We start from the raw sequence: 27,488 nt of genomic DNA, 5'->3' as shown, positions 1-27,488 counted from the left end.
ATAGTACGCATACTACTCAAGATTTTTCTTCTTTTTTATGGGGGTGAGCTTGTACCTGACAAATATGATATTTTTGGATTTTTTCATGTTTTTCTATAACTCCCCGTCTCATGATGTGACATATAGCCCTTTTCAGCTAGACAATTGTGAATTTTATGGTAATTTTTTGTCGAGTGATTTACTTTGTGTTTCACCTTACTTTATATTAATAAGCGTCTATAGTAACTTACCAATCAGGCCCCCATACCAGGCCCCCCGAAACCTTAAACTGTCCAGGATTTCCAGGCACTTATTCAAATTCTCAAACTTTTTTTCTATTATTCATCAAACTTATTCAAATTCTCAAACTTTTTTTTTCTATTATCCCCCCTCGAATAAATTCTCGTGTGTGAACTGCAATAGAGTATATGCTTTTGTTAATTTTTCCTGAAGGCAAGTGAGTATTTCTCATTGTAGATATTACATACAGTCAGTAAGTTTCATTGAACGATGATGAATTTTATATGTTCTGTGAGTATACCTTGTTTCGTCTCAATTGTGAGGAGTGAAGTTAAAACTTTCAGGAAATCTTTTCAGGGGGCTGGGGCTTATGAGGCTTTGTAATTTTGCGGTTGAGGGAAGGGAACAAAACATATGTATTTGTTTTGTATTCTAAGCTTGAGTTTTTCTTATTGAATAGAATGTATTTCAGACTTTTCATGAGGTAGTTGATATCTTTCAGTTTGCTTTGCCCATACAACTTTTAATTTTTAATAGTTTTAATGAACGTGTGTCCTTTCAACAGTGGCGCACCGGACTTATGCAAAGTAATAGAAAGTACCCTTTAGCTTTGCACTTTCCTGCACTAAAGGAATTGGAAAAGGTGTAAGCAAGACTTTATCTTCTTTACATATGGCTTGCTAAACTTTTGAAACATTTTTATGGCTCTTGGTATTTACCAAGTGACATATAGCGATCACAATTTCTGTCCGTCTCTCTGTCTGTCTGTCGGTCCCAGTTTTGCTAGTTCGAGCACTTCCAGACAAGCTAGGACAATGAAATTTGACAGGCGTATCAGGGACCAGACCAGCTTAAAAACTAGAAATAGTCGTTTCCTTGATTTGACCGTCTGGGGAGGAGTGGGGGGGACGGTTAATTCGGAAAAATGAGGTATTTTTAACTTGTGAACGGGTGATCGGATTTTAATAAAATTTGATATTTATAAGGATCTCTTGTCTCAGAGCTCTTGTTTCATATCCCGACCGGATCCGGTGACATTAGTGGAGTTGGAGGGAGAAACCGGAAATCTTGGAAAACGCTTAGAGTGGAGAGATTGGGATGAAACTTGGTGGGAAAAATAAGCACAAGTCCTGGATATGGGATTGACATAACCGGGACAGATCCGCTCTCTTCCGGGGAGTTGGTGGGGGACATAATTCGGTAATTCGGAAAAATTAGAAAAAATAGGATATTTTTAACTTACGAACGGGTGATTGGATCTTAATGAAAATTATTATTTAGAAGGATCTCGTATCTCAGAGCTCTTATTTTAAATCCCAGCCGGATCTGATGAGATTGGGGGGCGGATTGGGGTACCGGAAATCTTGAAAACGCTTAGAGTGGAGAGGTCGGGATGAAACTTTGTGGGAAGAATAAGAACAAGTCCTATATACGTGACTGACACAACCGGAGTAGATCCGCTGTCTTCGGGGGAATTAGAAGGGGGGTTAATTCTCGTGTCTCAGAGCTCTTATTTTGAATCTCGACCGGATCCGGTAACGTTGGGGGAAGTTGGAGGGGGAAACCGAAAATGTTTGAGAACGCTTTGAGTGTAGACATTGGTATGAAACTTAATGGGAAGAATAAACACATGTCCTAGATACGTGATTGAAACAACCGGACCGGATCCGCTCTCTTTTGAGGAGTAAGGGGGGGAATAGTTCGGTTAATTCGGAAAAATTAGAAATATTTAGGTATTTTTAACTTACGGAGGGGTGATCGGATCTTAATGAAATTTGTTATTTAGAAGGACCTCGTCTCTCAGAGCCCTTTTTTGATCCCAACCGGATCTGGTGAGATTTGGGAGGGTCGGAGGGGGGAACTGGAAATCTTGGAAAACGCTTAGAGTGGAGAGATCGATATGAAACTTGTTGAAAAAAAGAAGCACAAATCCTAGGTACATAATTGACAGAAGCGGACCGGATCCATTCTCTTTGAGGAGTTGCGGGGGGGGGGGGGGGGGTCCAGTGCTTTGGTGAGTTCGGTGCTTCTGGACGTGCTAGGACGATGAAAATTGGTAGGCGTGTTAAGAACCTGCACAAATTGACTTGATAACAGTCGTTTCACCGATTTGACCATCTGGGGGGGGGTGGAGGGAGAGGAAATAGTGGAAACGGAAGTATATTTATCTTACGAATGTGTTAACGGATCTTAACGAAACTTGATATATAGAAAGATCTCATGTCTCAGATGCTCCGTTTTCAATTTGGGACATAGGAGGGTGGAGGGGGGGGAACGGAAATCTTAGAAATCGAAAATCTTGAAAAACTCTTAGAGTGGAGACACCGGGATGAAATCTGATGGGGAGAATAAGCACAAGTTCTAGATACGTGATTGACATACCGAACCGGATTTACTCTCTTTGGAGGAGTTGGGGGATTTCTAGTACTTTGGTATGTTCGAGAATAAGTACATGTTATAGATCCGTCATTGACATGAGCGGACCGGATCTGATTTTTTTGGGGGGAGCTGGGGGAAATTCTAGTGCTTTGGCGAGTTTGGTGCTTCTTGACGAGCTATGACGATGAAATCGATAACTCTAGTACCGAGTGTAATTTTAGGCTCCGACCTTGTCAAAAGTGCTATATGAGCTCCTGGCTCTTGTTTTTTTTCAGCAACACAAACCTGAGCTGAGAAATGAGAATTTAAGAGATATAGACCTAAAGAATCAGTTATTGCACACAAACCGATTATTATTAGAAATTGTGTATATTCGTCTATCCATTTTTGCATCCTGGCAATTTTTCTGTTATAAGTAAATTTATAAGAATCATGTATGAATTTACTCATAATATTGCCCTTTGTTAAGTTGATCCCCTCCCCTCTTCCCCCCACATGTTCAAACTAAATTCCTGCAAACGGAACGGTTGGTATCCTAATTTGAAATTTAGACTACACAACGCTTTTCTTTTTAATCTAGCCGCTCCAGGTATATTATGGAATATTAAAGTATTTAGTCCTCATTTTGCTATATGAAAGGGATGGTTCATTACCCATCCTTTAAAGTTTGCAGGCAAATGCTGGACATCTGTATGTTGTAAAATATACTCTTTTTAGTGAGAACTACTTTTCAGGATTACGATTGATGTCGTGAGATTTAGGACCCCATTTTGAATGATCAGATACTAGTCCCAATATCGGAAATTTCAGATTAACATCTAGAGCTGTTTAAATATTTGTCTAGACTTTAGCTCGAAGTTCTTTTCTTATCTCTACACTATTTAAGTATCTACGCTCTATACCGTTGTTTTCTTGCCTGGATATTTCACAAGATTTCAAATATGCAAGGAAGATTAATGTACAAAAAAGTAACTAATTACAAAAGTAACGAATTATATCAATTTAACTTATCAACAAAAGGGAGTAAATAAAACTTTTTAATGAACATAATACTTTGTTCATGTTGACAAGGACACAAGCAGGGGCCCCCACTTTAAATTTTCCCAAATTTCTAGGCAAATCATGTGCATACATGCCCGGGTATGTAAACATTGCATCCTAATCACAGAGCATTTGGATCACTTTTTAGATTCGCTCCATGCTGCTTATAATGCTAGGTACCACCTTTGTGATGTCCTTATGCAATTCTTTTAATTCGAACCCAATATTCTCCTACCACGGATGGAAACATCATCGGGCACAGGGGTTATTCTTATCACTCAAATACTCTTTCGCTTGCTGGGTCTCAGCATAGGATCCATCACGTTCTATACACGGAAATTGGGTGAAAAACAATAAGACAAGAGCTATTTACTGATCTATCCCGTGTATGTCAAGGCGCAGAAATGTGGCTTGAGTTCCAGGCGTAGAATCGTATAATTTGTGAGAGGAAAATTAGTAAAAGGAAAGGGGATGTGTCTCTTATCAAAGGCTAAGAAAATGTTCAAGATATGCACCTTCAGGATTCCAGTTTGATCAAGATCATAAAACAAATAAAGGGGAAAATAAAACCAACGTTTATTACTGCAAATCAGTTTAATGCGCCAAGCATTCGGTGGGGAAAATATCCAGACTTGTGTTGTTTTCAAATTTGCCTGATCACGGAGGTGCTCTTAAATATATTTTATTGCTGAGTTAAACCAGAGACGTACGCAAGAATTTTTTTTTGAGGGGGTATGTGTAAAACTTGGAAAAAAGCGCAAAAGCAGGCAGATTACATTTAAAATATACGCAATTCTGATGAAAATGGTAAATATTTCCAAATATTGGGTGGGGGCCCCAAAAGCCTTTCGTACTCACTTGTCTAGTTTATACTGTTCTATTTATTTTATCTTGTCATTTCTACATAAGAGTTCGAATCCAACGAAAGCAAATAAATACTGTGAAATGTTTTCAATAAATGATGAAGTAATAGGAAAGAAGGATTAAGTAAGGCTAAGACAGGTTACCTTTTATACTTTTATACTTCCAGTGGACAGTTTCAAAGAAATAATTTTGTTAGCTTTCCTAGCCTCGGACTATATTTTGAAAAGAGGAAGAATTTTAAGATGTGATACAATTTTTGAAAAATATTAGGGAACTAGTATTTTCCGATAAGAAGATACTTTCCTGGCAATAAAAAGAGGGAGACATTTAAGTTTTTGGAAAATTACTGAAGTTGAACGCGTTTTTACTGTTGCCTGACTTATTTTTTACTGTAGGCCTAAGCATGAGCAATGGTAAAACAAAATAAGTCTTTTCTAAACTTTTCTTACTTCTCGCTTGAAATTCCAAACTATTGTCGATGGTTGAAAAGTAACTCGTAATTCATCATTTTAGGGGATTCGTCAGGCCCAGAAGACGAAGAGGATGAAGGGGTTGTTTTATCTAATGATGGTACTTGGCGCGAGACCCCCCCGTACCTGCGAAGTTCTAGCGGAGGCAGTGGTCCTGGTTCACTTAGTCCCGATTTTATAAGAGAAGGTAGACGAGGTCCGAGATACTCATCTCGTGATGGTTATACTTGTCCTGTGCGAACTCAGTGTAAAACTTTTGGAAATGGTAAGAATACCTCATATTTTGTAGCGTGTCAAGGATTAAGATCATTCTAAGATCCATCTTGGCTTCAAACTAGAGGCCTTGGAAGAGCTGTGAGTACTTGAGATCCTAATGTGTTACATGGCAAAAAATGTCGAAAGGAAGAATTGTCTTCGATTGCTAAAATCATATAATTTTGTTGGGAAATATAATATTTTCAAGATAAGCAGGAGTCTAAGGACGTTGTTCTAGGCCTTTAATTGGTTTTGAAACCCTAAAAGTTACTTATAAAATCTCCAGTACTTTATTTTGACAGCTTGACTCGTGAATGTTAATGATACTGATCTGTTTTCATTAGAAAATTGAATTGTAACGCTCACGTCCCTAGTTCTTGACTAGAATATAAATGCATTGGGCAAATGCTAAGGGGCTGTGCATTGCTTGTCGAAGGTGTACAAATAATTTTGTCACTCTGATTTTGCCTCCTCCCCTACCTCCTTTGTCTCCTACTTTATTTTGAGCTCTTCCTCGGCATTGTTGTTTGACATGAAGCAAGGAAGTGTTTAACCTTCTTTTTAAAAGGGTTTAAAAAATTTCATAAGGGTAACCAATGCGGTTGCGTTGAATTTATTTTCGCCAAAATTACGTGTGTTTTGCTCTTGTTATCAGTTTTAGGCATATTTAAGGCAACGTTAACTTGTCTCGACAACAAACGCCTATCATATTTTTGGTGATGTATCAAACAGTAACGAAGTGTAGTAAGGAGCGACCCGGCTCAATAGAAACCAAAACTCTAAAAAATTGAATTTTGATATCAATAGCTACATCAAAAGAATCGCATTTTAATGCTGATTTTAAATATATAAGTTTCATCAAGTTTAGTCTTACCCATCAAAAGTTACGAGCCTGAGAATATTTACATTATTTAAGAAAATAGGGGGAAACACCCCCTAAAAGTCGTCTTAACGAAAATGACATCATCAGATTCAGCGTATCAGAGAACCCTACTGTAGAAGTTTCAAGCTCCTATCTACAAAAATGTGGAATTTTGTGTTTTTTGCCAGAAGACAAATCACGGGTGCGTGTTTATTTTTTTTATTATTTTTTTTCCAGGGGTCATCTTATCGACCAAGTGATCCTAGAATGTCGCAAGAGAGCTCATTCTAACGGAAATGAAAAGTTCTAGTGCCCTTTTGAAGTGACCAAAACAATTGGAGGGCATCTAGGCCCCCTCCCACGCTCATTTTTTAGTTGAAAAACATAATAACTATGTCTTTAGGGATGACTTACTCCACCACAATCCCTGGGGGAGGGGCTGCAAGTTACAAACTTTGACCAGTGTTTACATATAGTAATGGTTATTGGGAAGTGTTCAGATGTTTTCAGGAGGATTTTATTTTGTTTGGGGGTGGGGCTGAGGGGAGGGGGCTATGTTGGAGGATCTTTCCTTGGAGGAATCTGTCATGGGGGAAGAAAAATTCAATGAAAAGGGCGCAGGATTTTCTAGCATTACTATAAGAAAACAATGAAAAATAAACATGAAAACGTTTTTTTCAAATGAAAGGAAGGAGTAGCATTGAAACTTAAAACGAACAGAGATTATTACGCATATGAGGGGTTCTAAAAACACTTTAGCATAAAGAGCGAGGTATTTAGGAGGAGATAAATACCTCGCTCTTTATGCTAAAGTATTTTTAGTAATTTCAACTATTTATTCTACGGCCTTTCTGATTCAGGGGTCATTCTTAAAGAATTGGGACAAAACTTACGATTTAGTGTAAAGAGCGAGGTATTAACAAGGGTACAAACCCCCTCGTATACATAATAAAAATATAAGACTATGAAAGTTTGTTATGTAAGTTAACTCTTAAGTTACGTATATTTTTTACTAATAAAAACGTTCGTTAAAAATTAAAAGTTCTAGTTGCCTTTTTAAGTAACCGAAAAATTGGAGGGCAACTAGACCTCCTTCTCCACCCCTTATTTCTCAAAATAGTCTGATCAAAACTAAGAGAAAGCCATTTAGCCAAAAAAAAAAAGAATTAATATACAAATTTCATTTTAATAATTTATGTGCGGAGAGCCAAAACCAAACATGCATTAATTCAAAAACGTTCAGAAATTAAATAAAAAAAACTAATTTTTTTAGCTGAAAGTAAGGAGCGACATTAAAACTTAAAACGAACAGAAATTACACCGTATATGAAATAGGTTGTCCCCTCCGCAATCCCTCGCTCTTTACGCTAAAGTTTGACTCTTCGCCACAATTCTACTTTTTAAAACAATTAAGAACTTTAGCGCAAAGAGCGAGGGATTGCGGAGGGGACAACCCATTTCATATACGGTGTAATTTCTGTTCGTTGTAAGTTTTAATGTCGCTCCTTACTTTCAGCTAAACAAAATTAGTTTTTTTTATTTAATTTCATAGTAAGAGCAATTTGGTTATGTTTATTACCGAAAGATTGTTTCATAAAAAGTTTACTAGTAGTTAGGAAACTACATAATTGTGTTACATTGTTTATGATCTTTCTGTAATCATTTGTATAAAGATAAATTTTCCTGGCCTAAAATTTATCAAAAGTGAATCAAAGATACAACAATCAGAACGTTTATAAACATGCTTTACGGGTCCCCACTTAAAAGTCACTCTAACTTTTTCTAGATGAGAAATCCCCCAAGAAAGAACATTTAAATTTTAAAGTTCAACAGTGTAATTTGTTGTTTTATTGTCTTTGGTTATAGGCTCCTACCTACAAAATTTCAAGTAAATTAGAACGTCTTGATATGGAGGGTAAGTGAAAAATCATTCCAAATTTACTTTCCCCTAGAAGTTTCAAGTGGATCTGAATATTATCGCGCAATGGTTAGAGAAGGATATTATGTCTCTAAAAATCATCATTCTCATACACCATTTCACCATAAATCATTCGTCAACGTAATTTCACCTATAAATCAATACTTATGTGGTTCCAGTTCAGACAAGGTGGCACATACCTAATTTATGCAAAACGTTGGTGGATGGATGAGTGGGGCTTTAGAGAGGCTGCAAGCCTACTTGGCTCTCCAGTTATATAAATTGACAATCCTTAAATGATTATCGTTCAAACAAGGTATAACACGCATACGTTGCTACTGAAAAGCTGACGGGAAATGGTAATGGAGGGACTATTGTCCCAGTTAGTGCCTCCAGTCTGTTTTGCAATAAATAAGGACTTGTCTTGTTTTGGCATTGAATCAGAACTTTGCGTTTTGCGGAAGGGCATTGTTCCGTATTATTTCATGTATGTCATGATAACAAAGTTGTCAATCTTTAGAAGTTTTAAAAATGGTGTATCTTAACCACAAAAGTTTGTGCAAAATCGGAGGTAGTATACTTTTTTGGCTCGTCAAGTACTATTGATCAACTTTAAAAAAAGTAGAAAAAAGTCTGTTAGTAGTCTTTTAGTTCAACTGTCCGTTTATTGTTGCGAGCCAGCTCTCTAATACCTCTACTTGGTATTACCCTTGGAAAGGGTAAGCTTTGGTCTCTTTACCGTTTCTCTTTCTTAGTCCTAAACATTTTGGAACAAAATAACAAACTCAACTGAAGTCCCACATAGAAATAAATGACTTGTAAAATAGATTATACCGTAGCAGGTTCGGACCGGAAAGGAAATATGCCTTTTTTGGATCCCCATATTTTTCATTTATTATTCTAAAAAAAAGATTGGCGATAGGACCAGGAACCGTCTTAAGCATTCTAAGATTTTAGTATAATTTAAATTTGAAATTGGAGCCTGCTTTCTTGCCAGTTATAACAAATCTTTCCGCGCAAAAGCAGAACCATGGTTCGAAAAAGCGAACGAAGCATTGTGGAACAACTTAGGTTAGTGCTCTCTGACATAGACAATGAAACTTCACTTGAGCTCCCGCAATTGGCTCTGGCGTAAGAACTAGCGAAAATCCTCTTTTAATGACACTAGCAAAGAATTATGTGGTTTCCAAAATGTCATGCCATTGTAATCAATCTGACCAGGGGTCCACGCTTTCCGCAACAACTTCAGAGGTTAGACTTCAACTTCGCTCTCCCAGCGAAAAGTAATCGGTGACATAAAAAGAAAAAAAAGACACTGCCTTTCAAGACAAGACGTCTTTTGGTCTAGTGCAAAAGATTTTGCAGGTTAGACAGCGCAAGCCGACCGAGCGAAGCTTACTGACCATAGATGTACGTATTAAAATCTTCTGTTCGCTGAATGAAAAAACAGATACCATCTTTTGGTTAAGAGAAACCGGAAGGGGTGAGATCAGAATTCTTTGCCGCAGTCAGGGCATCTGCAAGCCATAGTAGTAATTCCATATAACTGATGTATTGCAAAATCTTGATGTCATAGTTCCTTAGTTGCTGGAGCAACTGAATTGTGACAGCTAAGATTTATGTTTCGTATTTTAAATTTACTATTAAATTAAATTCAAACTGGAAAAAACATTTTTGCTAGGAGCTATTGAAGGTATTGACTCAAAATCTTTTCAATATCTTTAACAACATTAAATTGTAGAATGATTTGAGCCTCTATAAAAATCTTTCATGAGTAGTTCTTCGTAGCCAATAAATATATTTTTATTTTATTTTATGCTCTTCAGTGATTGATCTTCATAGTTCAAACTTCTTGGAAGGCCCAAAGTGTATTTGGTAAACAAGCTCATAAAACAAAACTATTGCTATAGTTGCTTAAAAATATTCTTCCTGGCCGAAAGATTAGCAGGCGAAACTCGAAAGCGAATGGTTGTCGGTTCGAGTCTCGGAGGTGGCTATTATTCGGTTTGGCGTTGGGTTAGTGACGTTCCCCTATAAGATAAGTGAAAAAAAAAACTGAATTGAATTTAACAGAATTGCATAACAGTCTTTTTTTTTCAAAATGGAAAGAGGAGGAAGTATCTAGGTATTTACCTAGCTGGTTTAAATTTTCAATATCCAACTATATCAGTGTAGTTCATATTTTCCTGCTTTATCAATCCTCCCTCCCCAAAATACTGACCCTCTTTAACTATATATATATATATATATATATATATATATATATATATATATATATATATATATATATATATCTATATATATAAAAATAAGTTGTCTGTCTGTCTGTGGATCATGTGACGTCATGTTTCTGTGTTGACTGACGTCATGAAATTAGTTGTCGTCATTTTTGCTTTGACGGTGACGTCATTAATGGTATTTAAGACATGCATTAATGCGTTCACGCTGCTGATAGAGAAAGTAAGAAAAGAAAGCGTGCCGAGGAATCACAAGAACAGCAAGAAAACAGGCTTGCAGCTGATAGAGAAAGTAAGAAAAGAAAGCGTGCCGAGGAATCACAAGAACAGCAAGAAAACAGGCTTGTAGCTAAAGAGCGCAAAACCGCACAGTTAGATGAAAATCCACCAGGAAAGCGAGAGTCAAAACATATCAAAACTGAAAATGATAGCGATGATGATTGGGTTTGGGATTTTAACTTGGATAAGGTCATCAATGCCTACCAGATTTAAGTTAAAAAACAAAGGTTCGGCGATATGTACTTCATAGTGACGCTGAAAAATAAAGAAGAAAAAAAAATGAAAAATGTAAAAGACTAAAAAGAAAAAACACTCAAAGATAAATTACAGACCGGGACACAAATGACGACCGACAAAGAGGGAATATAAATGACGAACGGGAACCTCAAAGAAAAATTACAGACTGGGACACCCGGACACAAATCACGACCGGGGATATAAATGACGACCGGGACACAGAGACACAACTACAACGGGGACGCCGGGGGCACAGGCGGGATATATAATTTACGACTGAGACACAGGGATTGTTTGAATAGAAATTACTGACCGGCACACAAATGACGACCGGGACACTGGAACACAGGGAATATAAAAAACGACCGGGACACTCAAAGAGAAATTACAAACTGGGACACCAGGACACAAATGACGACCGGGACACAGGGAATATAAATGCTATTTATATGCACAGACAATGGGACAGCGAAGAATGTTGTATATTCGCATGTTTTACGTAGTTAAAAATATATATTTATATCTATCTCTATTCACAGGTGGGACACAGGGACACAGCTACAATGGCGCGTAACTAATATGGCGCGTAACGACTTACGCGAGCGGGGGGGCTTGGGGGGGGCGAAGCGCCCCACCAACTAGGTGTTGGGGTGGCGCGAAGCGCCACCCCAACAGCTAGTATATATATATATATGTATATATATATATATATAAATAGTATATATTTGTATATATATGTTTGTGTTTGTGCGTATGTATATATAGAAGTCAGTTGTATGTATCAGTCACTTTTCGAGAACCCTCATACACGTGCTCTTTCTTTGCTCGGGCTTTAGGTTCTTTCTATGGTCCTCTCAACAGTCCTGGTTTGACGTAATTATGGTGTCATTTCGATTCAAGTTTTCTAATTTTTTTGTTTTGTGAAACAAAACAGAAAAATCTATTTGGTTCCATGTTGATTTAGCAAAATTTCAAGTTTTAGGTTAATTAGTTGTTTTTTTTTTCGATGTGTACAGGTACAGGCAAGCATAAATTTATTTTTGTATAATTTAAAGGGCAGTTTGGCTGAAATTTGTGTGATTCTGTTTAGTTTTGTTGAAGTTTGTCGAGTTTGAAAGTGTACTTTATTAGCTACAAGGAACTTCCGTTGAAATTTGTATTTATTGATCTAGTCAAGCTCCAGAATCTTGATTGTCGTTCGAATATGTCAAAGATATTGCGAAGCTTTGAACCGACGTTTCCGAATAGCTCAATGTAGAATTAAACATAAAACTTAATCTTTTTTCAATTAGTTGTTCTAAGTAAAATGAAAAAGAGTGTATAATGTAAATATAGTCGGGAACTTTTAAACAATGTAAATTTTACTAATGTAAACTGTCATAAAGTAATTAGTAAAATTGAAAAAAAGCTAGAAATCGAACGACAAAAAATGTCGTTTTCGGTCATTTATTACTGTATAATGTCATTGTTTGCACAACTATGGGTTTGCTAAGCTGCTTGGGAAGACTGCCAAGAAACGTTTGACATTCTATTATGTACTATATGCAAAATTGTACCCACATTAACCAGCTTCTTAGTGTATTTTTTTCCCTTTGCACCCTTGAACAGAAAATTGTATGCTCGAAAGGCATAAAGGCATTATTTGACACGGGATGCACCCTCTCGCTTTGGTGCTGAATAACATTTACTATTCCACTAGAGTCTATGCATGTTGCTGTTGAATTTACCGTGATAAGCTAGCTGTATCACGCACGCATCAGTCATATCCACAATCAATGGATGTTTGTGACAAATTAAAATACTGTTCAATTCCACCAAACGGCTTGACGGTTCTTAAAATAGGAGGCTTTCTCAGACAAAGTCTACTTTTGGGGGAGCAGAAATGACTTCAGGAGATTCATCTCCAGAACCATGACGGCAAAAAAATTTCTCCACTAGTTTAACCACTGGCATCAGGCCGCTCCTATCATATAACGATTTGGAGATATTTACTGAAATAATCTGCAATTTACACGTATTGCAACACCATGTCATGATATTTCTATACATCATGTAATTTTTTATTCCGAAATAATAACCCAATTGCAAACACAGATATTGTACGAATCCATGGCGATAACGACGTTAAAACAGGATGGGCATGTTCATATACATTACATTCACTACAAGAGTTCATTCTTTCTCATCCCATGATGAACTTAAACTATTGGCAAGTCAAAGATTTTTGACAAATTCTTTGCCATTAACTAAGATTACTGTATGCCAAGAATCCGTTAAATGTTTACAAATACTTTCAAGTCCTAACTAATTTACCGCCTAATAATGATGAACCTGTAATTTAGTGGCGGATGTTCAATCTCTTGAGTTGTTTTAATAGTGGTAAGACACTGGACTGGTAAATGTTATAGGTTTTTTTTTTTGTCAAATGGCTAAATTAAAAGACACTCTTTAGTAGAGATCTTGACACTTTTCTGAATCAAACAAGAAACACGTCTTTGCAAATGACCACAGTGAGCGAAGTTAAAAATTATAACGAACAGAAATTATCCTGTATATGAAAGGGACTGTCCTCCTATACCCCACTCTTTAAGCTAAAGTGCAGCTACTAATTAATTAAAAGCATTTTAGAATGCAAAAAAATGTAGCATGCTGGTAATGGTGGGGTTTTCTTTTTGAATTGCCTATCAAGACATTCCAGCTAAAAGTTTCATTGCTTAAAGCAAACACAAATAAATAAATCTTACTAAATAAATAAATAAATAACTTACTAATAAATAAATAAATTATTGAGACATTGTGAAAAAATAAATGAACTTCTTATCGCATTGTTTCATTATTAGAACATTTGTTCATGAAACATTGGTGGGAAAGTCAAATTTTAGTGTGAAGAGTGGGGGAAGTGGGGTTGAGAGGATGGCTTCTCCCCTGATATATAGGATAATTTCTGATCGTTTGAGTTTTGATATCACTGTTTAGTCTCATTTAAAAAAGGAACTTGCTCTTCTTTATTCCATTTCCGTTCGTTTCTGGCACCATAATTAAAAACAAAGTTTTTCTTACGGAAGTGAAGAAGAAACTTGATATATATATATATATATATATATATATATATATATATATATATATATATATATATATATATATATATATATATATGCAAAATTAACTTAAATAAACTATATATTTTTCAATACCTCTACAATCCCAAAAAATATCTCTTTACTTAAAGCACAAAACCGACATAAGAGAAGGATGTTCTCAAGGGATCAGAAAATCCCATGAGCAACCTAGGGAGAATAAAAGACTAATTTACGCTTCTCTCAGTTGTCTTCACTCCGTGGTGGCACAGGTGATTGATGCCCTGCTTTGCAATACGGGACCCAAGGGTCTATCCCCGCTGTATTACAGCTAGGTGACATGCTTGCTACTTGTTCCAGTAAAAAAGGACAGCAGGTGAAACATTGGTTTGAAACTCTATGCTTCAGCAATGGCTCTGTAGGATCTTTATTCCTTATCCTTGTCAAGTTGTCTTTCACGGGTCATGATATTAATAACTTGTGATACACTATTATATTTTACCAAAAAGAAGTTGAAGGTGGTTCATTTTCCCGTAAATTGAAACATAGCCAAAATTTGGGGTGACATATGAAGATTTTTTCCGAGGAGAGAGTCTGATTTCCATCTCCAATGTCCTACTTCTGTACATTTGACTTCTACGAAACTTGTTTTGGGATAGGAAAGGATTATTACTTATGAAAACAAGAAAGGAAATAATAACTAAAGAGAAAAAAATCAAATAGGTGAAAAAACGAGGACTTTGTCAGCCAGTAGCAAAATATGCAGATGAAAATTAAGCAAATATTTCGACAAGGACCTCCACCAAGTCGTCCTTAGTGCTAAAAAAAAATACAAAAAAGAGGGAAAAAACAAAACAACAGCAACAAAATCTAACCTTCTTATGTGCACTCTACGAGAGGAGAAAATACATTGAAGCAAAAGACAAAAACCAACTTGAGATCAATGAAAGAGATTGGATTGAATAATTTGGATTGAATCAATATTCTTTGCCTTGCAACAGATTTCGCCTGTCAGGATTATTAGGCTGGTGATGCTTCTTTCATCGTGTATTCTTATGTCGTTTGTCCGTTTGTGTTTGGTGCTGTTATTTATTTCTGCGTGTAATATTTTTGGAAATAGTTGTTTTACCGCCAAAATGAAGGAGTGGAGTGATTGCATGCGAATTTTTTGTCAATTATCTGGATTAGATGTAATCTCTACCCGCTAACTAATCGTTATATTTTAACATAATTTCAGTCTCACAGAAGAAATCGTAGTGTGCTCGGAGATTTTTGTTTTTGGAGGGAAATATCCTTCCTAACCCAAAGATTTATAGAGTATGATAAACCGGAAATTCTCCAAAAATGGATAAAAGAAGAGCTAGCCCCACTCCCAAAAAAGTTCTTTGCTCGTAGCCGTGCTCAATAAATGAATAGAAACGATGTTGTTGATTGCATTGCACCTTTGAACATCCTGACTGTTACGATTGTATTTATTAGTTATTGTGAATGCGGATGGTTCCTTTTTGTGTCACTTTAGAATTCTATTTCCCATTATTTCATCGCTCTATCTTTTGGCTCGGAATTTATTTTTCATGCCAAGTCATGTGATGCTATTGCTTCTAACTTGGATAATACCGAACAACGTCAAGAACAGTCCATTACTAGCCTATTGCCATTGGTAATAGACTGTCAATCTGAAACAGCATGCTTCCTTTTTTTTGCTGGTATGAGTATTGGAAACTGAAATGGGTGGACTGTTATTTTTTTACTTAACCTCTAACTAGCCCAGAACGTTCAGAAAATTTTTTGGGGAAAAAGTATCATGCATGAACACGGTCTTGAGATTTTTACGTGGAATCTTTACGAATTACCAAAAAAGACCACCTTGCAAAAAGATACCAAAATCAGATTAAATGACTACCAATCACAACACAAAACCACCTAGGGCTAACACAGCAGCCGACAGCTGTAAGTGGGGGCTATAAAAGAGTTAAAAACCACCTAGGGCTAACACAGCAGCCGACAGCTGTAAGTGGGGGCTATAAAAGAGTTAAAAACATTAGATGTGAGAAGTGGCAGCTTTTCTTTGAAGGCTTAATTGTCTTTGGGAATCAACGTATTGTTAATGTTTTAATTTTTACGGCTGAGAAGTTCTGCCAAATTTAGTAAATTAGTTTTACTTATTTATTTTCACGGTTCAGCGTTGCAACACTGGCAAATTTATGGCACTCCCCTAAAGACTTCGTAGTTTTGAAACAAAAAAAAAAATCGTGATTTTCAGGTTTCAGTAGACCTAAGATGGACCCAGGGAGACAAAATGCTTTTGTTTTGATGTCTGTGGTATTTTAAATTGAAAGGTATGTTTAGGTGGTAGCTTTTTCCGTCTATTTGAAAGCGACGAATATAAAAGAAAGAAAACTGTGCCAGAAATAGGGTGATTTTAAAATATTAAAGTCAAAGTAACTTTCACAAGTTCTTATATTTCGAGACAGTTTTATTACAAGCAAGTGTGGAGTTGGAGCCCATCAGACCCCCATACGACTAGGGTGTCATTTTCAGTTTACTGAAAGCCGAGAAAGGAAATCAATGGGATATTAAATTGATCAGTTGATCTTCTATGCAATCGAAAGAAAAAGATTTAATAAGAGGAAATCATTGACGAAAATGCATTGCATATAAGATTAACAAAACTAGATTGAGCGTTAGAAATATACTGACACAAATAAAAAAATTGATTCCTGTAAATTGTAACAGTATTTAATTTTTAGTTTTTACAAAAGAAAAAAGAATAAAAATATATCTTTTTTTATGTTTATAGACACCACCCTTATTTGTTGCAATCTCCATTATTTTTAAATTGAGCTTCATTTACCTATGTAATTTATATTAGTTCTAGGTTTTATTGTTTAATCCTCAGTAATTATTTCCTCGTTAAGTTTGATATTCTATACGGGCTAATGTACGTCCGTTTTAGTTTCAAATTTGATTATTATTTTTTGAGAAGAAATTTTTTCTTTTAAATTTGCTTCTGTTCAATTTTTAATCCAAATAGTTTTAAGTGTAGTAAAAAGAGTAGTAACAGTTTAAGTTGGTTAATAAGCTTAGTATATTATATTTTTAGTATAGTATTTAGTATTTTAGTATAGTATAGTATTTCTTAATACTTCGTTAGTATTAGCAGTCAATATGTATTCATAGTAGCTAATCGCCAGTAATAGTGGGGTGGGGGGATAATAGTAGGAGTAGGCTTTTGTTTTACCGTTTTTGATTTCTCATATTTGTTAGCAACAACCTCGGGAGCCATTAAATATAGCTTTGGTGAAATTAAACATTATTCCTATGAAATTTGATTATTATTTGAATTTTTTTAAATAAACTCCTGTTTATTTTCCTATCTTCATTCTTTAAAGTTCAGCTCATTTTAAGCTCTAGATTCACTCTTTCCTTTTTGTAGGTCTTTTTTTTTTACTTAAACCATTCACAAGATCAAACTGTCACATTCCGGACATTTTGCAGCCTTGTATTATGTAAGTGCTATATACATCGGGCTATGCGCTATCCTAAAAATTTGGTAGCTTTTTATCTTTTTTTCACGTAAGATTACTCTTTTCTGGAAATTTCAAGTTAGAAAATCAAGTTACGTAAGGTTTTGCTTCAAATTCACCAAAAATCAATATGAAAAAGTCTCTGAGCGAACTGGTATTGACTTTCCCCCTATCAATAAATCTGCAGTTCTCTATAAGACATTCGGAGAAAACTAGAGGTAGATGCTTAACCGTTTTATTTCTTTTGAAATGATAGGCTACAAAGCTTAAGGGCAGGATAGTGCATGATAAGACCCGTAAATTTCAGTTGGACTAATTTCCGAATAAGTTACGCCAGAACCTTACTTGGATAATTTGTTGTCAATGGGAAGAAATGATGGGAGTGACAAAATAGCCACAAATTTCAATTCATAAGAAAATGATGATTGATCCAGTAACGATTGGTCTAAACCTATAGCATTAGTTCATACAACTACAGTGCTCCACTTCGTGGTAATAAGTTGCAAATCTGACATGCTGAATTTTAACATGCTGGATCATGTACTTCATTCAATTAAACTTCATGATCCGGGACATTCATAGTGCTATATTGTATTCCCGGGCTGGTCACAAGCATGGTTTCCCATACACTAAGCCAATGTTTTTCAAGGAGAAAAAGGGCACTGGTGACTAAAATTGTCGTGGAACGGAGAGGACTTGCTACGTCTTTATCTTTCGCAATGCGTATTTTAAATAGGCTAAAAATGATTTTCTAGATAGATGGTGCTAACAAAGGTGGTTCAGATATCTTACAGCTTGGTTTACAAAAAAGGGAAGAGAATTTTCACCCTTTGCCTTTTTTATTTCTCTTATTAATGATTTTCATCTGACAATTAACCAACAGCCAGCTCTTATAACTGTAGCAAGGCGACTCCCACATTTTAGAAGATGCTATTACCCTCCTCTCCCTTAAAGTTATAAAGCGTGCAACTGTGCTTATAATATTAAACACAAAGAGTACAAAAAGTAGATAACTTCGAAGACCACACTGCCTTTCCATGAAGAAAGTAAAACAGTTCAAAATAGGGATGAAACCTTTTTATTCACAGTGAATAGATATAAAATTGTTTAACTGGATATTTCGAACACATATACAGTGTTCATCATCAGCAGTAAAACTAAAACTCTCTTATGGGTGTTAATATATTTAGACACCTCCTTGGTCACATTATCCCCATATACTCGACGTAGATAACTTCGAAGACCACACTGCCTTTCCATGACGAAAGTAAAACAGTTCAAAATAGGGATGAAACCTTTTTATTGACAGTGAATAGATATAAAATTATTTAACTGGATATTTCGAACACATATACAGTGTTCGACTTTAGAACAAAAAGTATAACGTTAACATAAGGCGTATGTAAAAACTACTTTAATACTGACATTTTTATGAAACCAAGTGAAAGGGAGCCTGCCTCCTTTTCTTCCAAGAAGACACAGAATCGATGGGAAAAAATGTTCGCTAATTATGTTTTTTTTTTGCCATGACACAAGGAGACTTTTGTTTGCCAATAAATATCTATTTATCTATAAAACATCCAGCCTATGCGGAAAGGGGTGGAGGAATTGTACCCTGCAACTATCTGAAGATTTTCTGAAGAAGGTGTTTTGAAAACTTGAAAATGTATCTTTCGGGCCTAAGCTAAATTTCTTCTTAGAATTCCCCCTCCCCTAGTTTATATTTTACGAAATAATCAAGTTGGATTTTTTCTGGGAAACTATAACACTATATGTGATAGATATCTTCTGATTTAGGGCAAAACAAGCAAGGATTGGGGATTAATGTTTATATCTCTAAGGACTTACTTGTATTTTATAGTTAGATATTCTCCGGTTTCCTCTAGTTTCTTCAAAGCGAGAGGTTTAATCACTACTTCAAACATGCATGTAATTAAAATTCGCCGTATCTCATAGAAGTTCCTACGAATTATAATGAAACTTTTCTAGTAATTTTAGATAATTACTTTAACTACTTAGGAAATTTGACTTAGTCAAATTTTTGTTTTCTTGCTTTAGTACATTTAAACAAAAAATGTATCTCTAGCACTTCTTGTAAATGGTTTAGAAAGGGAAACAAACTCGCCTTATGGATCTGTACCGCAAGTTGTACTTCATGTTTACCTTAAAAAATGTAGGGATAATTAACAATAACTAAGACAACAAGTATAGAAGTAGTAGTAGTTAAAAGTCTACTTAATGTGATTTTTTGCACATGGACTTATCCCCATTTGAACCTTTATTTGTTCCTCATAGAAAGGCAATGTGGTCTTGGAAAAAAATACGTAATTTAAAGTATTACGTCAAAATACGTTCGATATATTGGAAAATTTGATGTAACAAATTTTACATTACCAATGTAAATTTTTGAGAAAAAAGCTGCCTGGCGAAGAAAATACATGTGATCAATTTTCCATTGTCCTTAGAAGTTCTTCTAACAAACTGATGTATCTTCACTTTCGACACAAAATGAATTAATGTATTCTTATTGGATATATTCTGGTTACATGTTTGTAAGAAAACAATTTATATTTGGTTTCTAGCCAACATTGTTTTTTACATTAATACATAAATTTATGAAAAGACTGATCACAGTGGAGGATGTACGAACTTTGTAAAAAATTTCATCTTCAATAACATGTTTCTTGATGTGCTGTTCTCTGTAAGTTTATCCAAGTGGATTATATACCCATTCTGCAATGACCTGTAGTTGATGTCGCTGGATGGAGTAGCTGATCATGTAGTAATTTGAGCCCAAATAGTAAGTTTGGCTATCTTGACGTCTTCTACGCTTTTTCCAATTTAGATACAGTTTTTACCAACAGAATGTTACAAATAAAAACTTTGCTCCACATGTTTTTTCAAAAGAAAAAGAAAAAACTACGGTACTTATTTGCTATAGCGGCAACACCTAAGAATTATGCTGTGTAAAACTTGAGAACAAACCGGTTTCATCTGCCTGTATTAAGAGACAATTAGATTACGCTTAGGGGAAAACAAGCGGTGGGTAACAGAATAAATTGGACTTACATAATTAGATCTATATTTGCACATTAGGGGAGGGGGTAAAGTATTTGGATAGTACGAAGTTAGAAACCAATTCTTACTTCATAATATTCAGAATAATTGTAGCTACTACATTTTGGATGTAGACCCGCTATACTATACCTCTACCCCCTAATTTGCAAATATATAGCCCGAATTTGTTTCTAGGGTATTATATTTTCATCATGTTTTGGTTTTTTCATTAGGATTAATCTAACTTCACTTCTTGAGTGTTGTCGCTATAACAGATAAGTACAAAAACTACTTCTAATACTAGACATTTGAGAGAATGCAGCTCAGTCTGTCATCAAAAGGGCATAGTCAATATACATACGTACTTAATCTATATTTAAAATTGATAAGAAATGTTTCATATTTTATGCCTTTTCGACTGGTCAATTTAAAGAGAAAGGAGCTCCTATAAAAATCTCCTATTCCTGACACCTGTACCCCTGTTCTATTCATAATAATCGACTTTTACTCAAGTAGTCTCACTTTGCATCAAATAGTTCAAATCCCTTAGATGCCACTGTGCAAAGTGATATCTTGAACTATCATTTAAAATATATGTGTCTAATATAGGCTATATATCCAAGGTTGACAATATTATCCTATACAGTTAGATACTTTCATTTGATTTATTATCCTGGAACTATGTTTCTTTCAATTTCGGTGTCAAAAGATATTTGATTTTAATTTACGGAAGGGTTTTCAGAAAGTAGTTCGTTAAGCATTTATTGAAAAAGATAAATATTTTTGCTATGCTAGGTGTTAGATCTGAGAAAGATGGACTTCCGTTGGACTTTGAGCAGTGCTGAGGTGATTAGAACCGTTATGACGAAATAGGGAATTGCTGATGCACTAGAATTTTTCTTTCTTTTTATATTCTTTATCCATATATATATATATATATATATATATATATATATATATATATATATATATATATATATATATATATATATATATAGGAACGTAGCTAAGGTATTTTTATGGGGGGGGGGGTGGGCAAGAGAGGGTGCTATTGAAGTAGGTGCTATTCAAGCGGCAGGGAGGAAAAGTAACTATTGAACAAAAACGCTTCTTGGTGATTTATAAACATTGCACAATCAAGGTCGTATCCAGGAGGCTAGGGGGTGTGACCCTCCCCTTCCCCGAAACATTTTTCCGACTCGTAAAAAACGTAACAAAAATGAATATAAACAAATTTTTGATGCGTTTTTAAAAGTTTTTTTGTACCTCCTAAAAAAATCCTTTTGAATCCCCACCCACAGAAAAAAAAATCCACAGAAAAAAACAATCAATATGGTCCTCTATTGGAATACATTAAAAACAATAAACACACGTTAAACAATAATAAATATAAGTGCTGGTGCTTGGCTTTTGCTAAAATTGTCAGCAATGAGCTGCTGCAGACGATAGTAGTATAGCGTAAACAAACTTTCGGGTGGGCGAAGGTGAATGTCGTATGCACTCATCTTTTTTCAGCCAGATTGTTTCAGCCGGACTCCTTCCACAGCAGATGTCCTCCTCCACTTCCTCCACGAGCAGCACAAGATGCTTAATCTCATGATTGAACCAAGCTTTATTCTAACAGCCCCGGGTATCGCGCCATTCATTTGCTCATAATTTTGAATAGATTTTGACCCTGTAACATTTAATTTGTTGTACTAAACTATCAATATACGTGATTTATTGAAATAATATTTATTATTTTGTATTAAATTGATTACCTACTATTAAATTATTAACTTATTACCCAGTATATATATTAAATTATTACCCAGGCAGCAATGTAAAAATCAGTTTAGTTTTAGTCTAATAGATTATACATTCTTATCAGTGGTTTCTTCCTTTTGATATAAATAGAAATTCAGTTGGCTAACCTGAACTTGAGAGGTGACAACACCACATACTAATTTCTGATCAGACTTTTTGACATTGGGTTTATGAGAATTTGTTTCATCTGAGCATTTTTTTTTTCAATATAATTCCGAGTATACGTTTCACTTGGTTTCCCTTAGCTTGTCTCAGACCGCAATTCACATCTAATTCACTGAATCTCTCAATTTTGGGTCTTTAGAAATAAATCAGGAAGTTTGTGTCAAATGCAAGCATAAAAGACATGTCACATATGATTGATTTAAATTTGAACTGAATTCATATAGAACCGGTGACAGGGGGAGCTATTTTTGGTAGAAGCACTAGGGTCCTTCCTCGTGATAAAGCATCATACTGCAGATAAGTGATTTGATGAAAGACCTCTTTTCATTGGTTGGGGCTCATGGAATTTCCAGTGTTGGTTCTTATTCATTTTGTTGCCAGGATGAGACCTTGAACTTGACAGGTATATCCTAAGGAAATTTTTCTTGTTGCCAGGAATGTTTCACGTCCTGGAAAGTAACATATCTGTATTGGAACTATTTCTTCTTATTTTCCAAGTAATTGTGACTGATTTTCATTTTTTTTATTGCTTGACTACCATCCGAAACAATTGTTAATAGACGGTTTGTGGTAACGAACTATAAGGAAGTAGTAGCTTAAACTAATAGTAACCGAAACTCCAGAAAAGAGATTGTGATATCTATTGGTATATCAAAAGAATTGGCGCTTTAATGCTGATTGCAAATGCGTAAAATTCACAAGTTTAATGTTATCCATCGACTCAGAGAAAATTTCCATATTTCAGCATACTGGCCTGTGAAACAAATTTTGGCCTGTGTAGCCCAAAGAGAGCCAAAATACTATCCAGTAAATATTCCATGAACTACTGAAAGGATATTTATATAGCCTCCCAGCCTCAGAGGCTATACTGGCGCGCAGCTTACGATTCGTCCCTGAAATAAATTAGATAAAAAAGTTATCTTTTTAAATAAAAAGAGTGACATCGAAGTTTAAAATGAAGTGAATTTATTCCGTTTGTGAGGGGGCTGCCCTTCCCCTCTTTGCAGTAAAGTTTTATTGTCCTTTAAATAATTTTATTCTAGTCCAGCGGTCTTGGAATTGAATAGTCGTTCTTAGAGAACTGGGGCCAAAAGTCAAACTCTAGTGTAAAGACCATGGTTGAGGAGGGGTAGGTCCCTCACATGCAGAATGATTTCTGTTCGTTTTAATTTTTAATGTCCCCGTTTTCTTACATTAAAAAAAACTTTTATTTTATTTTACTTATGTTCTCAAATAGCATACCCATGGTTAAGCTAAATGCGAAAAGGGCTTCAGCCCCTTCAAACCCATCTCTTTAAACGTAATTGCATCGCAGTGCTTCCAGAAATAGAGCTTACTTAGTAGCATTTGCAATAAAGTAATCGAAGTAATTTTTGTTTTGCTCCCATTTTCTCTATATATTTTTTTATTGTTATCAGTTCTATGCCATCGAAGGATTCATCTGTGAACCGCTATACTACCTTTAGTCCCATCTTCTTCTTTTCATCTTGTTTTCTTTTTTTAATCCTGCTAGTGGGTCATTAAATACTTCTTAAGCTAGGGTTAAGCTCAGATTCTCTCCAGCGCTCCATTTCTTCGGCTTCCCCGATGATGAAAAAATACACACTGACAAGTTGTCTTTTTTTTCAGAGGAATATACAATTATTTCTACTCCAAGACAAGAAGTTATGTTCAAAAAAGGATCAATTGCCAAGAAGAAATCCGAACAGAATGACACTCGCCCGCCTAGCAGTCTAACTGAGGAAGAAACTCATCTTAACCAAGGTGAGGATATTGGTAAGTCTCCACCACTCAGTACCCTCTATTTACCTTATGATTATCTAGATTTGAGATTAAGATAGAATATACAGGAGCTGCTGCGTGCAAGAAGACGCTAGGTTTAAAGAGCATTAAATGTGCTCTATCTATTTGAAATGGACCTAGGTTCATTTGTTTTGAACCCACTAATAAAGACATAAGAGGCAAACCTTATCCGTGATTTCTAAACGCTTTGCAGTATTAAAATTAACTCATCATGGTTGCAGAGATAACTGCAACCTATTAAATAACAAACCACTTCACATAGTAGCCAAATGGTTAAAAATTCCTTCAAAACCTGTCTAGTAAGAAAAAACTGCGATTTGTAGCTGATTGAGGAATTGTTACTATTGCAAGAATTTTGAGCAAGAGTCTAAAAAGCCTTGAAAATGGCGTCAGGTCGAAACAAAAAGCACATGCTTGAAATTTCCATTGTTGAAAAACGTATTCAGGACACTTAGAGCCCCTACCTTCAATGGAAAATTTGCCTTTGTTCTATAACATTCAACATTTGTTTGCAACAATCAGCATAAATAACGTTCTTCTTTGGCAAATAAACTTTTCATAACTTTTCTCTCTCTCCTAATCCTGGAAAGTGAATATGCATAGTCTTTGAAGAAGTCATAAACAACTATCTAGAATAGTAGAATTCTTGTTTGCATCTTGAAACACAGATAATTAAACTATTTTCTAAAACAATGTAGTTCAGTCGAGCAGAGCTGTGCTGCTAGATTTCTAAAAATTAGTAGTTTCTGCTTCTATATAGCCCCTTCGGTTTCAAGTTTCTTATTGATTATTTTTTATTATCTGCATACTGTTTTAGTATTTTCTATGTCGAAGTTCGATGTGACATCACGAAGACCTTTTGAGAAAATTACTAATTCTTTTTTTTTGTTTCAAAAGACAGACTGTTCCAAATGTCGCTAGGGACGAAAGATTTAATCAAAATAAACTTTGGAAAAATTCAATCTAGTTTGAAGTCGAAACGCTATGAAAGAAATATTTAGCTTTTTTCGGATATCTCAAAAAACGAATGAAAATGTTTCCAGTTTAGAGATCTTGGCTTATAAATAAGTAACGATTTTCGACACATAGATTCTAATTATTTTCTGTTTCTGAATGAATTGGGTGACATTTGTCTAGTTTTGTCATCGGGAAACATGTTGCTAGTCACTGAGAAATAAAAGAATCAGAGCTTTTTTTCATTAATTTTTAGAAAAAGAAAAATACCGTAAATTCATTGTTTATAGTCGCTCCCTACTGTAAGTTTCCATTTCTAGTCAAAATGAATTCATTGCGCTCCTCAGATTCGTCATAAAGCGCTAATAGGCAATGGGCAGATGAAGAAAAATTGGATCTCAATTGGGGTGTCTATTTTCCTTATAATTTTCTGATTTCCTGTTTTATGATGAAAAAAAAAGTCTTTCACACTATCGGTTTCTTCGCTGGGCAAAAGGAGCTATCAAAACGTAAAAGGGTTAATTTCGCTTGAGTATCTGACCACCAGATTTCCATTTGAATTAAAATCCACGGTATTTTTTCTTGTCTAGATTATATATTTCCGGCTATCAAATTATCCAACAAATTCAAATACCAAAGTATCATTGGATTTTGTTATTGTAAATATTTAGGGTTTGTTAATTAGTAGCCTATTTGTTTTGAAACATGTAAAGGCAATTGCGTTTTTATTTTCTGTTTTTTTTTCTTTTTCTTACATTTTTAATATTTTTTTTCGTGCATGCTAAAAAGATTAAAAAATTCTAAAAAAACACCTAATAATACTTTATGGTATATTTCCTAAAAGTTGTTATTATCAGTGTTATTACTTTTGTTTTTACTGTTCAAAATTTTGGCCAAAATACTATACTGTTGTTGAAAATTAAATTGTAAACGACACTCAAAATTATTAGAAACCTAGGTGGCGGAGTAAGCGTGGCAGCTCCCGTCATATTGCGTAAATAGCAGTTTTCAAAGAGGGTACACTAGTTTTTAAACATTAAACCATTATGTTTTAAAGTTTATCTTCAACGTTAAGAGCGAGGGTTTAATCAAGGTGAGAGACTGGCCTATATTTAGTAATAACCTTCGCAATTGAGTAAAACAAATTCATCTATAACCCCATTATAAAAGCTTTGCTATCATCGGTTAAACCTACGGTTAAAAATAAGGACTTAGGAGGTGGAGCCCAGCTTATTCCTAGGATTACCATGAGTGTGATATAATAAGGAGCAGAAAAAAATGAATCAAAAGTAAAGAGTGACATTGAAAGTTAAAACGAATAAGTTTCAAGTAAAATCTGAGGGGATGCCACCCCGATAACTTCTTCTCCTCCTTGCTCTAGATTTAGAATCTTTTACCAGTGCTTCAAGAATGAGCACAAAAGCAATAAGACAGAAAGTTGAAATTTATCGCACAATACTTCAAAATTAAAAGGAGTTATTTATTAGCATTTGCTTTAAACAGTAGATTTTCCAGTTCCAATGTTCATAAGTAATCGGTGAATAGAACTCTTGTCCTTTTTATTTCAAGGATTTTGTTCTCTCCGCCTCCCCCACGGGAAAGTTTTGCTTTTTAGGGGAGGTAGCAATAATTTTTTTATTAAGTGTTTTCTGAATCTCTCTCTCTCTCTCTCTCTCTCTCTCTCTCTCTCTCTCTCTCTCTCTCTCTCTCTCTCTCTCTCTCTCTCTCTCTCTCTCTCTCTCTCTCTCTCTCTCTCTCTCTCTCTCTCTCTCTCTCTCTCGAACAGTTTTATTGGGGAGAGGAGGAAAGAGGGGTGTAATTCCGGACAGTGGCGTAATTTCATCAAAATCCAGTGGGAGGTAAAGTTGGAGCTAATTTTCCCAAATAAAGTAAAAATTACAGTAAAAACTTGAAAATGAGCCATTTGGTATTATAAAGGTACAATATAGTGCTATAAAGCCGAGTTCTGAGAGGGGAAGTCACCCCCTACCCCATGGCAAATTTTGCCCCTGTCTAAGATATTCTAGGGAACATAAAATGGGTTTCCAATTAAAAAAAAAAAAAAAAATTCAAGGCAACTATAATGACAATATTACCACAAAGGCACTATGGCCTGTAAAGGAGGGGGAAATGAGCCATTTGGTACCGTAAAGGTACTATATAATACCATTAACTGAGTTGGGAGGCGCCGTTGCCCCCCTACCGTATAGTAAATTACGCTCCTGTCTAAAATGCTCAAGGGAACATAAGATGTGTTTCCAATTAAGGGAAAAAACTTCAAAAAAAACATAATACATATATTACCGCAAAGGCCCCGTGGCCTGTGAAGGAGGGGAAA

The 27,488-nt window shown here is 35.3% G+C and overlaps 1 protein-coding gene across 2 annotated transcripts in view; it reads left to right on the top strand.

Annotated features, from left to right (window-relative positions):
- LOC136033039 (uncharacterized) overlaps window positions 1-27,488 on the top strand; it is a 108,861-nt gene that overhangs the window by 8,003 nt on the left and 73,370 nt on the right. The window contains exons 2-3 of one of the 2 annotated variants that reach the window (XM_065713604.1): window positions 5,017-5,238; window positions 24,023-24,157. In XM_065713604.1, the coding sequence (XP_065569676.1) occupies window positions 5,017-5,238; window positions 24,023-24,157 (357 nt within the window). Of the gene's footprint in view, window positions 1-5,016; window positions 5,239-24,022; window positions 24,170-27,488 lie in introns of both variants that reach the window. The other variant, XM_065713603.1, reaches the window with a different exon arrangement.

The sequence above is a fragment of the Artemia franciscana genome, chromosome 11, assembly GCF_032884065.1.
Source record: "Artemia franciscana chromosome 11, ASM3288406v1, whole genome shotgun sequence".
Classification (NCBI taxonomy): domain Eukaryota; kingdom Metazoa; phylum Arthropoda; class Branchiopoda; order Anostraca; family Artemiidae; genus Artemia; species Artemia franciscana.
Note: the sequence above shows the minus strand (reverse complement) of the source record. Positions and strands in the feature narration are given on the sequence as shown.